Below are 13,151 nucleotides of genomic sequence, written 5' to 3'. Positions count from 1 at the left end.
ATGATTTTTGCAATATATACATGTATCAAGTAATAAATAAAAAGCATTTTATATATTGAAATTTATTCATGAAATTATTTGACAGATATATATATATGGAGCATAAAAAGTGCCAGTGCTTATATTAGCCCCTGAGAATAGACTTTTGCTTCATGAAACCTAGGGGGAAGGCACAAACAAATGTAAAATTACAGTGTAATAAGGGCTACAGAGGAAGGTGGGTGGTGCTATATGCCATTGTGTAGCAGGAAGAGTTGGCTTAATCCAGGGGGAAGGAAAGGTTTTCCTGAAGAATTGGTGATTCTGTTGAGCCCAATACCTGAAGGAAGAGCAGAAGTAGGAAATGAAAGAGACCAGACATGGGGGTGAGGAGAGGAGAGCATTCAGGGCAAGACCACACCAGAAATCAGGCAAAAATTAGATAGTGTTTAGATTAAGAGATCTGCAGGGGGAGAGAAAAAGAAGAGGGCTTAGGTTATACGGAGGAAGTAATATCTTTGGGGTTTAAGGGTGGATTGAATATGGAGGTTGAGGGAGAGGGCAGTGTCAATACATCTTAAGGGGTGCAAGTAAATATGGTGACAAATTTAGCCACAAGGCTAGAAGGAAATTAGAATGAGCAATCTCTGTTCATCCCTCTGTAGTATTGTATTTATTCTAGTCTACCATTGACTGAAATCTACAGAGAAATAGATTCTGTACTATCTGCTTCAATAACACTTCTGTATATACTTTGTCTGAAGGTATCTGTTAGAAATTTTAATTTGAGAAGGTAGCTTAATGAAATTTTTATACCTAAATGTTTTTTTTTTCATTTTAATTGGTAGAATCTTAAGAAGATTCAAGAAATGGAAAAGAGTGATGACTCTAACACAGACCTGGAAGAGCTGAAAAATGCTGACTGGGTAAGGTCGTTGGACATTCTCTGTTCTGCTTAGTGTTGAAGACCTAGTGTTATGTGTTTTTGGGATTTTGTTTTGTTTTTTAAAGATTTATTTTATTTATTTTGGAGAGAGAGAGTGCACAGGTGGGGGTGGGAGGGGTAGAGGGAGAGAGGGTGGAAGCAGACTCCCCACTCAGTGGGAAGCCCAACGCAGGGCTCGATCTAAGGACCCTGAGATCATGACCTGAGCTGAAACCAAGAGCTGGATGCTTAACCAACTGAGCCACCCAGATGCCCCACAATGTAATGTTTTTTAAAATGCTTGTTAGTGGGGAGCTTGGATGGCTCTGTTGGTTGAGTGTCTGCCTTCAGCTTGAGTCATGATCCCAGGGCTCTGGGATCGAGCCCCACGTTGGGCTCCCTGCTCACTGGGGAGCCTGCTTCTCCCTCTGCCCCTCCCCCTGCGCATGCTCCCTCTCTCTCTCTCTCTCAAATAAAGAAATAAAGAAATTCTTTAAAAAATAAAACGCTTGTTATTAAGGGCTGTAATACAAATTGATACTATATGAATTTGAATGTCTAGTCTTATATTTGAGGAAATATCTATTCCCCATTTTACAAAACTAACTGGTTTTATTAAAGCCACCCCCAATGTCTTCTGAGAATTTAGGTATTTTAAAATGTTGACCTTTCTAATTGTATTAATACTTCAACATACTCTTGTAAGTCAAAGTTTAAGCTCTGTTTCAGGATACAGTGTGAAACTATAATGTGGTACCTTCATTTATCCAATGAACAGTTCCTGGATTAGTGTTCCAGGGATGCAAAATGAATAATACAGGATCTCTGCCCTCATTAAACAAGACAGACTTTCAGCACAGATGACTGCAGTTTATTTATGTGACACACTTTGAGTAGTCACTGTTTTTCTGTCATGATTCTAGATCTTAGTGAAACCAGGAGTCCCTGCCCTCATATATGACTTAGAGTTGGGTGGGCATGACCATGTTGAGGACAGGAGAGTCAATGTCATGAAATTAGACTGAGGTATGTTCAGGTGTCAGTGGGAAGGCACATTTCAGGATTCTGACTTTTCAGGTTAAGGAGAAATAATGGTTAAATAAGGACATCATTAAATGGGGGACTAGGAATAGAGGCAGATCTGGGGGATATGAACAAGTTCTTTTGACCATATTAGATTTTAATTGTTTAATTCTTTTCTAATAACTTTATTAAATTATAATCAGCATGCAATAAGTTGCACATATTTAGTAGGCACAATTTGATAAGTTTTGACATGTACACACACACATACATACCCAGGAAACCATCACCATAATCAAAATAACGAGCCCATCCATCACTCCCCAAAGTTTCCTCATACCCCTTGGTAATCCTACTTCTTGCTTTCTTTCTCCCCAGTTTCTAGGCGCAATCAGTGATCTGCTTCCTCTCACTATAGATTAGTTTGCATTTTCTAAATTTTATATAGATGTAATCATATAGTATGTACTGTTTTTTTGCTTGGCTTCTTCCATTCAGCATAATTCTTTTGAGATTTCATCTATGTTGTTGCCTGTATCAATAGTTTAATGTTTTTATTACTAGTAGTAGTCTGTTCCATTGTATGGATCTACATGTATTGTATGAATGTAAATATTCTTAATTTATTGATGATATCTTTACTTAGATATTTGGAATGATATTAATCTGAAACATTTAAGAGTAAGGTTAAAAAACAAGTAGCTGTAATATCTTGTAAGTGGGTATTGTCATTTTAGAATAATACTGATAATCAAGTTTCCTTCGTATAGAATACTCTGGTAGTCTTTTTCCAGGTATATTTCAGTAGTCTTTTTCCAGGTATATTTCGTCTTGGCTAATACATTTTAAATTTATTTTCTTAGACATGGAAGCCAGAAAAATAACTCTAGGTGGTCAGAATTTATCACAGTTAACATAAACTTGAACGAAAAATTTAATGTATTGCCTTCAGGCAAGCTCTTTTAAAAACTAGTAGGATCACTGACAAGAGATGCACTAACTTCAGAGAGTTCTGTTTGCCTAGATCACCAGTCTGTTTCTTGTAAGGCCATTAAAACGAATTATTTAGAAATATTAGAAATGAGTAAAGAATGAGGAATAGAATGAGGGAGAATTAGGATATCTTTAATGGCAGTATCTAAACATCTCAGGATCTCCCTGGTGAAATATGAGGTAAATTAAATCTCTGGAAGTACATACAATGACAGTTGTGTATAATTTTATTTGATAACTGTGACTTTAATTTCTGAATTAAATTTCTGAAAATTTTTGCCAAACGATAATATATATAAAGAACTGTGTATATAAAAGGTCTGTTTGAATCCTTTCCTAATTATAGCAAAATCTTCAAATGTGAGTAATTATCTTCTAATTTATCTGGTTTGAGAATTCAAAAGTCACATATGTCAGAGTTTCTTAAAGCCCAGGGAGGTCAAGAAAAGAGACAGAATTTTAAAAGTTGAGATGATATATGAACTAGATCTTAAAGGAATGAGTCTAAGAGAATTTGGGACAAGAGCATTCTCAAAAGAAAAATCTAAATATTTTAGGAATATTGTATTAGAGTAACTTTAATGGCAGAATCTAAGAATCTGTTTAAAATAGGAATATTTTAGAAGGTATTCTAGTGGATAGACCACAGTATTAAGTGTGTCAAATCCTTTGTGGAATAAGAAATGGCATACATGTTTTTAAAATCATAAATTGTTTTTGAAGACATTTTTAAGAAATTTAATCCAGAGTTATCTTATGTAGATAATGCTTAGGAAATGCATCACTTGTTTTTTTTAAGGTTTTTTTTTTTATTCATTTAAGTAATCTCTGCACCCAACATGGGGCTCAAACTCACAACCCTGAGATCAAGAGTCCCATGCTCTCCTGACTGAACCAGCCAGATGCCCCGTCACTTGGTTTTTAATAAATATATTTAAGTAGCTATTTGAGCCGCTTATTAATTTTAACAAACTACAGTGTTTCAGTTAATATCATCATGATTTACTTTTCACAGAAGTAGAGACTATGACACCTTAGCTTATAGGCAGGAAAATAAAAGAATTAAGGTATAATAATAATATACATATTTAATGTGTTTTATGTTATTATAAGAACTTCATATATATCTCATTTTCTTGAAGAGCCAACAAGGTAATTCACCATTATTTGTTAAGAAAATGGATATTAAGTAATTTGTGCAAGGATAGTAATAACATAAAAATTATGATTTTTGAGCATTTTCTGTGTACAGAACACTGTATATCAGCTCTGACCATCTCAGCAAGTTATGAAGTACCGTTTTCTTTTATCGATGAGGAATTGAGGGTTCAGAAAGGTGAAGCAACTTGCTGGATGTCAGGTAGCTAATAGGTGGTTATATCAATTAGCTGTGGTCACAGTAATGCTGTATAACCAACCACTACAGGATCATAGTCACATAAAGCAGAACATTTATTTAGCTCATGAGTGTGCAGATCAGTTGCGGCAGCTCCTCTCTATGTATGCCTCATCCTTCTCCTGGGCAGCATGCCAGTCCAGGCGTGAGGTCCTCATGGCAATAATAGAAGCACAAGTGACAAGCCCATTGTGCATTTGCCTTTGCAGCCTTTGGTCACATCATATCAACTACTCTTTCAGTGGCCAAGCAAATCACATAGCCAAATCCAATATTAGGGTGTGGGACATACTGCTCTTTAGTGAGCAAAATCACGTAACAGGGTGTAGACACAGGAGGCATGAAGAACTGAGGCCATTAACGAGACCGTCCACAGTGGGTGAGGGAGGGTTTACACTCAGCGCTTAGAGCTTGTGATTCTAGACTGGCTTTTTACCCACCTTTTAATATTCTTAAACCTGATTTTGAAAAGTGGCTTTGTTTGGTTTATTCAGTGTTTTGCAAGCCAAGCTCTTCATTTTTTCTCTGTGACTTGTAGCTATTGAGAGGAAACTAACAAATTTATTCACGGACATCTCTCCACCCTTGGTTCTTTTAGGCTCGATTCTGGGTTCAGGTGATGAGGGATTTGCGGAATGGAGTAAAACTTAAGAAGGTCCAAGAGCGGCAGTACAACCCTTTGCCCATTGAATATCAGCTCACCCCTTATGAGATGCTAATGGACGATATTCGATCCAAAAGATACACTTTGCGGAAAGTAATGGTATGTAACAAAGAAAACTATTAATAGACTCAAATGGTTATTCTTCAGTAATCTTATTTGTCAAAAATGTTCCTCTCAGTATTACATTTTAAAAATCGTCTCTTCCCATAGAAGTTATACATTGTCTTTACAGAACATTTGAAAAATACAGTAAGCTCAAAGAAGAAAAGTGACAACCCAGAGAAATATTTTGTTAACATGCTGGTGTATAACCTTCAGTCGTTTGTTTGTTTGTTTGTTTGTTAGTTTGTTTTTAAGATTTATTTATTTATTTTAGGGAAAGAGAGAGCAGGTGAGCAGAGGGAAGGGCAAAGGGAGAGACTCTCAAGCAGACTCCCTGCTAAGCACAGAGCCCGACATGGGCTCTATCTCATGACCCTATAATCGTGATCTGAGCTGAAATCAAGAGTTGGATGCTTAACCAACTGAGCTACCCAGGCGCCCCCAATCTTTTTTCTGTACATTTTATTTAGACAAATGGATTAATATTGAAGACTTTGCTTTGTAACCAGTTATTTTCACTTAACATAGTATATGAACATTTTTCCATGTCATTAAGTGTTCAAAATCATCATTTCTAAAGGACTACCTCTTTTATAGCTTTGTGGCTATACCAGAGTTTATTAAACCAATCAGCTTGTATCATGTTTTAAGCAGACTATTTTGTGTATCCTTGAATTTACATCTTCTTGAATAGCAACAGTGAAATCTTTGTTTTTTTTAATAATAAATTTTTATTATGTTATGTTAGTCACCATACAGTATATCCTCAGTTTTTGACATAGTGTTCCATGATTCATTATTTGCGTAAACCCAGTGCACCATGCAATATGAAGTCTTTGAGTTAAGTTCTTAGAAGTGGAATCCTGACAGCACTATGTCTGAAATATATCCTGAACGTGACTGCTTCTCACCAACACCACTTCAGATGCTCTCTGTTCCAAGCCACTGTCTTTCGCTCACACTATTACAGTGGCCTTTAAGTGGCCTTCCCACTTTCATTCTTTCCCCTTTTAGTCAATTTTCCCCCAAAATAGCCAGAGTAAACCTCATAAGGTAAAAACTGATGATGTCATTGCCCTGCTCAGAACCTTCCACTGTTCTCCATCACACTTGGAACAAACTCCACATCCGTACCTTGGCCTGCAAAACCCCACAGAGTCTGATACGGGTTACCTTTCAGAACTCAGCTCCTACCACCCTTCCTGGTTGATTTCTCCTCCTTAGCCATGCTGCTCTCTGTTGCTGTCACGTGCTTCTGCAACTGAGCCTTTGCTGCCCCTTTTCTTGGAACTCTCTTTTCCCATACATCTATGTAACTTGCCTTATCACTTTTCAGGTCTCTGCTCAAGTGTCCCGTCATAGAGAAGTCTTCTCCGCCTCTCTACCCACATGTTTCGGTAGTTCACGTTGCCATGTATTTTCAGATTTGCTCTCTATCTCTCTTACCATGATAGGAACTTAGTTCTTTCACTGTTAACATCCCCTGTGACTAGACCGTGTGGCTGACACACAGCCAGATACTGAATACTGTGCCCAACAAATAGTTGTGGGATGAATTAATGAGTTATATCCACATTTTTTGAGAAAATTTAATTAGCTATTTTATGTGGAAGATTCTTATGAAACACATCGCTTAGTTTTAAAATAGATTTATGTAGATGCACCTGGCTGGCTCAGTCTGAAGAACGTGTCACTCTTGATATTGGGGTCAGGGGTTTGAGGCCCAACTGGGTGTAGAGATTACTTAAATAAATAAATAAACTTTAAAAAAATAGATTTAAGTAGCTCTTTCAGCTTTTTGTTAATTTTAATATGCTGCAGTATTGCAGCTAAGTATTGCAGCTAAGTATGATGTTGATTTCCTTCTCAGTAAATCTGATTTCCTTTACGAGTGAGGAAACTGAAGTTTAGAGGTGCTGCATAACTTCCCAATTTCGGACAACTAGTTATAAGGCAAAGCCTATCTTCATTTTCATTCTGTCTGACCTCAGAATCTGTGCTGTGTGCTACACACATGTGGCCAAATTCACAGTTATATTGTGATGACTACTATTTATAACATAATAGTTTTTTCCATTTCCTCCTATCCTTGACCAAAGTGGGTATCTTTGGGGATTGACAGATTTGACTGGGAGAAAATTCTCTTTCATTTTTAAAATCTATATTTCTTTGATTACAAGTGCATTTAAGCATTTAAAAACATATGCCATATTTTGTATGTCTTAATTTTAACAAATCTTTTTAAAGATTTCATTTATTTGTCAGGGAGAGAGAGCACAAGCAGGGGGGAGGGGCAGAGGGAGAGGAAGAAGCAGACTCCCCACTGAGCAGGGAGCCTGATGCCAGGGCTGAATCCCAGGACACTGAGATCATGACCTGAGCCAAAGGCAGATGCTTAACCGACTGAGCCACCCAGTCACCCTAATTTAACAAATATTTATTGAACACTTCTCGTGTGCCAGGCACTGTTCTAGACTCTGGAAAAAAGACATAATACAGTCCTCATTCTCAGGAAATTCACAGTATGGTGGGAGCCACTAGTAATTAGGCAAACATTAATTAACAGTGTGATAAGCTAAGTGTAAGAGGCTATATGCCAAAAAATATCATTCAAAGTCCAAGAAATAATGGGATTTGACACAAGAAAACAATAGAAGTTCTCCATAATTGGAGCCCTTTTCACTCTATAATTCTTGTGAAGAATAAATGTAGATGGTTTCTTTTTTAAATGACTTCACAGTATTTCCTAGTGCACTGTGAATTATTTACCCAAGACTCTATTAATAGACATTTAGATTGTTTCCAGTTTTCATTTTTTTAATTAGTATTATGATGAATATCCTCATACAGACATCTCATCTAGTTATCTCCTTGGTTTGAATTTCTGTTGGTGAGATGGATAGATCAAGGATAATGCACATTTTAAATTTTAATACATGTTGGGAAACTTTTCTCCAGAAAGACTGTACCAATTTACACTTTTACTAATAATGCAAGATAATTTCTGTTGCCAATACTTGACAGTGTCATCTTTTTCAAAAATGTCTACTTAACTTTATCCTGAGTGGAAACACTTAACAGTAATCACAGGTGATTTTCCTCCTTATCCTGAAGGAATTATTTGGAAATTCGTATTATTGATTAAAATAAGTAAATGTTGCTTCTGCTAAATAGATTATTAACATTTCTTTTTTTTTTTTTTTTTAAGATTTTATTTATTTATTGGACAGAGAGAGACACAGTGAAAGAGGGAACACCAGCAGGGGGAGTGGGAGAGGGAGAAACAGACTTCCCGCTGAGAACCCAATGGGGGGCGGGGCTGGGATCATGACCTGAGTTGAAGGCAGACGCTTAACAACTGAGCCACCCAGGTGCCCCAGATTATTAACATTTCTAACTAAAGTCTTTCACCTGTCACCCGCGATATAGCTAAATCATTCTATTTTTCATCAGAAAAAATAATTGTGCTAAATAGTAGTTAAACTTGTCTGATACTAGGAATTACATGGGACAGGGGCACCGGGGTGGCTCAGTCTGTTGGGCATCTACCTTCAGGTCGTGATCCCAGGGTCCTGGGATTGAGCCCCACCTTGGGCTCCCTGCTCAGCAGGGAGTCAGCTTCTCCCTCTCCCTCTGCCCCTCCCCCCACCCGTTCTCTCTCTAATAAATAAATAAAATATTTTTAAAAAAGAATTACATGGGATGGATTCCTCTTGTAGATGCTGATTTAACAGCTCTCAGCTGGGTTGTAATATGATATAAAACATGACATTGGGTGAGGCTTAAGATCATGTACTTTGAAATAATGGTATGTGATTATACTTAGACATAATGACAAAGAATTGTGCATCCAAATTGGAAGGTATTTACAAGCATAAATAATTATTCTTCTGTGGTAAATGAAAGGTTTTTAAAGAGTCTGGTTTTTTATTCTTTACTTCTCTCATTCATTAGTTCATTTTAAGGTAAAAGTCACATTAAATTACCTATTTTAAAGTGTATATACAGGGCGCCTGGGTGGCACAGCGGTTAAGCGTCTGCTTTCAGCTCAGGGCGTGATCCTGGCGTTCTGGGATCGAGCCCCACATCGGGCTCCTCCGCTAGGAGCCTGCTTCTTCCTCTCCCACTCCCCCTGCTTGTGTTCCCTCTCTCGCTGGCTGTCTCTATCTCTGTCAAATAAATAAATAAAATCTTTAAAAAAAAAAATAAATAAAGTGTATATACAGTATAGTGGCATTTAGTATATACACAGTGTTGTGCAACGTCCACCTCTATCTAGTTCCAAAATAATTTCATCACCCCCAAAGGAAACCCTGTAGCCATGAAGCAGTCACTCCTAATCTTCCCTCCCCTGAGCCCCTGGCAACCCCTTTTCTACTCTGTCTCAATGGATCTATCTATCCTGGATATTTTATATAAATGGAATCATACAATATGTAACCTTTTGTGTCTGGCTTCTTTCATTTAGCATAATGTTTCCTAGGTTCATGCATATTGTAGCATGTAGGAGTACTTTTATTCTTTCTTACGGTGGAATAACATTCTGTTATGTGCATATACCATATTTTTTTATCCATTCATCACATGATGGATATTTGGGTTCTTTGCACCTTTTCACTATTGTGAATAGTGTTGCTGTAAACAATCATATACAAGTTTTGTTTGAATACTTGTTTTCAGTTCCTTTGGGTATATACCTAGGAGTGGAATGGGTGGGTCATGTTAATTCTGAGTTTAACTTATTGTGGAACCACCGAACTGCTTCACACACCACTTGCACCATTTTATGTTCCCACCAGCAGTGTATGAGAGTCTCCGTTTCTCCATATTCTTGCCAACACTTGTTATTGTCCATTTTTGTTTTTAATTATACCTACCATAGTGAGTTTGAGGTGGAATCTCATTGTGGTTTTGATTTGTATTTCCATAATGATTAATGATGTTATATGTGTTTTCATGTGCTTGTGGGCCATTTGTATATCTTTGGAGAAAAGTCAGTTCAGGGGCGCCTGGGTGGCACAGTCGTTAAGCGTCTGCCTCCGGCCCGGGCAGGGATCCCGGCGTTCTGGGATTGGGCCCCACATCAGGCTTCTCCGCTAGGAGCCTTCTTCCTCTCCCACTCTCCCTGCTTGTGTTCCCTCTCTCGCTGGTTGTCTCTCTCTGTCAAACAAATAAATAAAATCTTAAAAAAAAAAAAAGAAAGAAAGAAAGAAAAAGAAAAGTCAGTTCAGATCCTGTGCCCACTTTTTAATTGTGTTGTGTCTTTGTATTGCTGAGTTATAAAAATTCTTTATACATTCTGGATATTTGACTCTTGACAGACATATGATTTGCAAATATCTTCTCCCATTCTGTAGGTTGTCTTTTTACCCTCTTAATAAAGGTTTTAATTTTGCCAAAGACCAGTTTATCTATTCTTTCTCTCCCATTGCTCAGACTTTTGGTGTCATATCTAAAAATACATTACCAAATCTAAGGTTATAGAGATTTACCCCTACGTTTTCTTCTCAGACTTCTATATATTTAGCTCTTTGATCTGTTTTAATTTTTATATATGGTGTGAGGTAAAGATCAAACATAATTCTTTTGCATTTTAATACCTGTTTGTCCCAGCATCATTAGTTGAAGAAACTATTCTTACCCCCATTTAAGGGTCTTGGGACTGTTGTGGTAAATCAGTTGAATGTATGAGTTTATTTCTCAACTCTGATTTCTATTTCATTGATCTATTATGATTATCCTATGCCCATCCCACATTGTGGAGAGATTATAATATAATACATATATTACAGTTAATTATTGTAGTTTTGTGATAAGCTTTGAAATCTAAAAGTGAGTCCGCCAACTTTGTTTTTCTTTTTCAGGATTGTTTTGGTAATTCAGGGTTCTTTGAGATTCCATGTGACGTTTAGAGTAGGTTTTCAATTTCTGCAAAAAATACCATTAAGAATTTGAGAGATTGTATTGAATCTTTAGATCACTTTAGGTTATACCGTCATCTTAACAATATTAAGTCTTCCAGTCCATAAACATAGAATGTCTTTCCGTTCATTTATGTCTTTTATTTCTTTCAGCAGTGTTTTATGGTTTTCAGTATACAGGTCTTACACTTCATTGATTGAATTTGTTCTTAAGTATTTTATCTTGTTGTTGTTACTAGGAATGGGATTGTTCTCTTCATTTTTTCTGGATCATTTGTTTCTAGTGTATATACATTACACATATGTATATATATTATGTATGCATATATGTACATATGCAACTGATTTGTGTATGTTGCTCCTATATCCTGCAACTTTGCTGAGTTTATTAGCACTAATAGTTTTCTTGATGGATTCTTCAGGATATTTTTTAATATACATGATCATGTCATCTGTGAAGAGAGATACTTTTACTTCTTCCTTTCCAGTCTGGGTGCCTTTTAATTAACCTGCCTTGAAATGTCAGTGCTGAATGGAAAAAGCAGGCATCCACGTCTTCTTTCTGATGTTAGGGGGAAAGCATTCAGTTTTTCATCACTGAGTATAGTATTTGCTATGGATTTTCACAAATGACTTATCATGCTGAGGAAGTTTCCTTCCATTCCAACTTTGTTGAGTGTTTTTATCATGGAAGGGTGTGGAAATTTTGTCAGATCCTTTTTCTGCATAAGTTAAGACAATCATGTGGGTTCTTTTGTTTCATTCCATTAATGTGGTATATTACCATTAATGTGGTATATAGTTCCATCGTTGCATTTATGGAATAAATCCCACTTGGTCATGAGGTATAATCCTTCTAATATACTGCTAAAGTCAGCTTAGTAGGAGAAAGGAGTTTTGCATCCATATTCAGAAGGAATTTAATCCATAGTATTGTAATGTCCATGTCTGGCTTGATATGAGAGTAATGTTGGTCTCATAGAATAAATTAGGAAGTGTTGCCTCCTTTTCTAATTTTTGGAATAATTTGGGAAGGATTGAGGTTAATTCTTTTTTTTGGGTGATGGTCATTAAGGAGGGCACTGGGTGTTATATGCAGCTAATGAATCATTGAACACTACATCAACAACTAATGATGTACTGTATGTTGGCTAATTGAATTCAAATTAATTAATTAAATGTTTGAGTAGAATTCACTGGTGGAGTGTTCTGTTCTTGGGCTCTTCTTTGTTGGGAGATTTTTGATTGCTGACTGAATTTTTTTTACCTATTACAAGTCTATTCAGATCTCCTCTCTCTCTCTCTCTCTCTCTCTCTCTCTCTTTTTGTTTGAGAGAGAGAGTGTGAGCAAGGGGGAGGAGCAGAGGGAGAGGGGGAGAGAGAGAGAGAGGGAGAGAATCTTAAGCAGGCTCCACAGCCAGCATGGAGCACAGCACAGTGCACTATCCTGAGATCATGAACTGAGCCGAAATCAAGAGTTGGATGAGCCACCCAGGTGCCCCTCCTTTCTCTTTCTCTCTACTTACTCCCTCTCTCCCTCCATCACTTCCTTCCTTCCTTCCTTCCTTTTTAATCAGTTTTGTTAGTTTGTGTCTTTCTAGGCATTCGTTCATCTCACCTAGATTATTTTATTTGTTAATGTACAATTATGTTCTCTTATAATGCTTTGTATTTTTGTAAGGTCTGTAGTAATGTCTTCACTTTAATTTCACTTCTGATATTTGTATTTTGAATCTTTTTCTTGATCAGTTTGTCAATTTTGTTGATCTTTTCAATGAAACAACTTTTGGCTTAGTTTTGTCTGTTTTTCTATTCTTTATTTCTTCTCTAATCTTTATCATTTCCTTCCTTGTGCAAGTGATGGATTTAGCTTATATTTTTTTAGACCCTTAAGATATAGAATCAGGTTATTGATTTGAGATCTTCTTTCTTAATATAGGTCTTTACACCTATGAATTTCCCTCTGAGCACTGTTCTCTCTGCATTCCAAAAGTTTTTGTATGTTGCATTTTCATTAATTTCAGTTTTTTTATTATTCCACTCATAATTTCTTCTTCGACCTGCTAGTTATTAGGAGTTTGTTTTTTTAAATTTCACATATTTGTGAATGTTTTCAGCTTTCCTTCTGCTAGTGGTTTCTTTCATTTC

General features: G+C 36.6%; 1 protein-coding gene across 2 annotated transcripts in view; it reads left to right on the top strand.

Annotated features, from left to right (window-relative positions):
• The window catches only part of SPIRE1 (spire type actin nucleation factor 1), a 207,254-nt gene that overhangs the window by 136,391 nt on the left and 57,712 nt on the right, over positions 1–13,151 (top strand). For both annotated transcript variants that reach the window (XM_045815142.2, XM_045815141.2), the window contains exons 5-6: positions 828–905; positions 4,915–5,079. In XM_045815142.2, the coding sequence (XP_045671098.2) occupies positions 828–905; positions 4,915–5,079 (243 nt within the window). The remainder of the gene's footprint in view (positions 1–827; positions 906–4,914; positions 5,080–13,151) is intronic.

Source organism: Ursus americanus, chromosome 30, assembly GCF_024610735.1.
Source record: "Ursus americanus isolate L20-20 chromosome 30, mUrsAme1.1.p, whole genome shotgun sequence".
NCBI classification, from domain to species: Eukaryota; Metazoa; Chordata; class Mammalia; order Carnivora; family Ursidae; genus Ursus; species Ursus americanus.
This window is presented reverse-complemented; position numbering and strand designations above follow the sequence as displayed.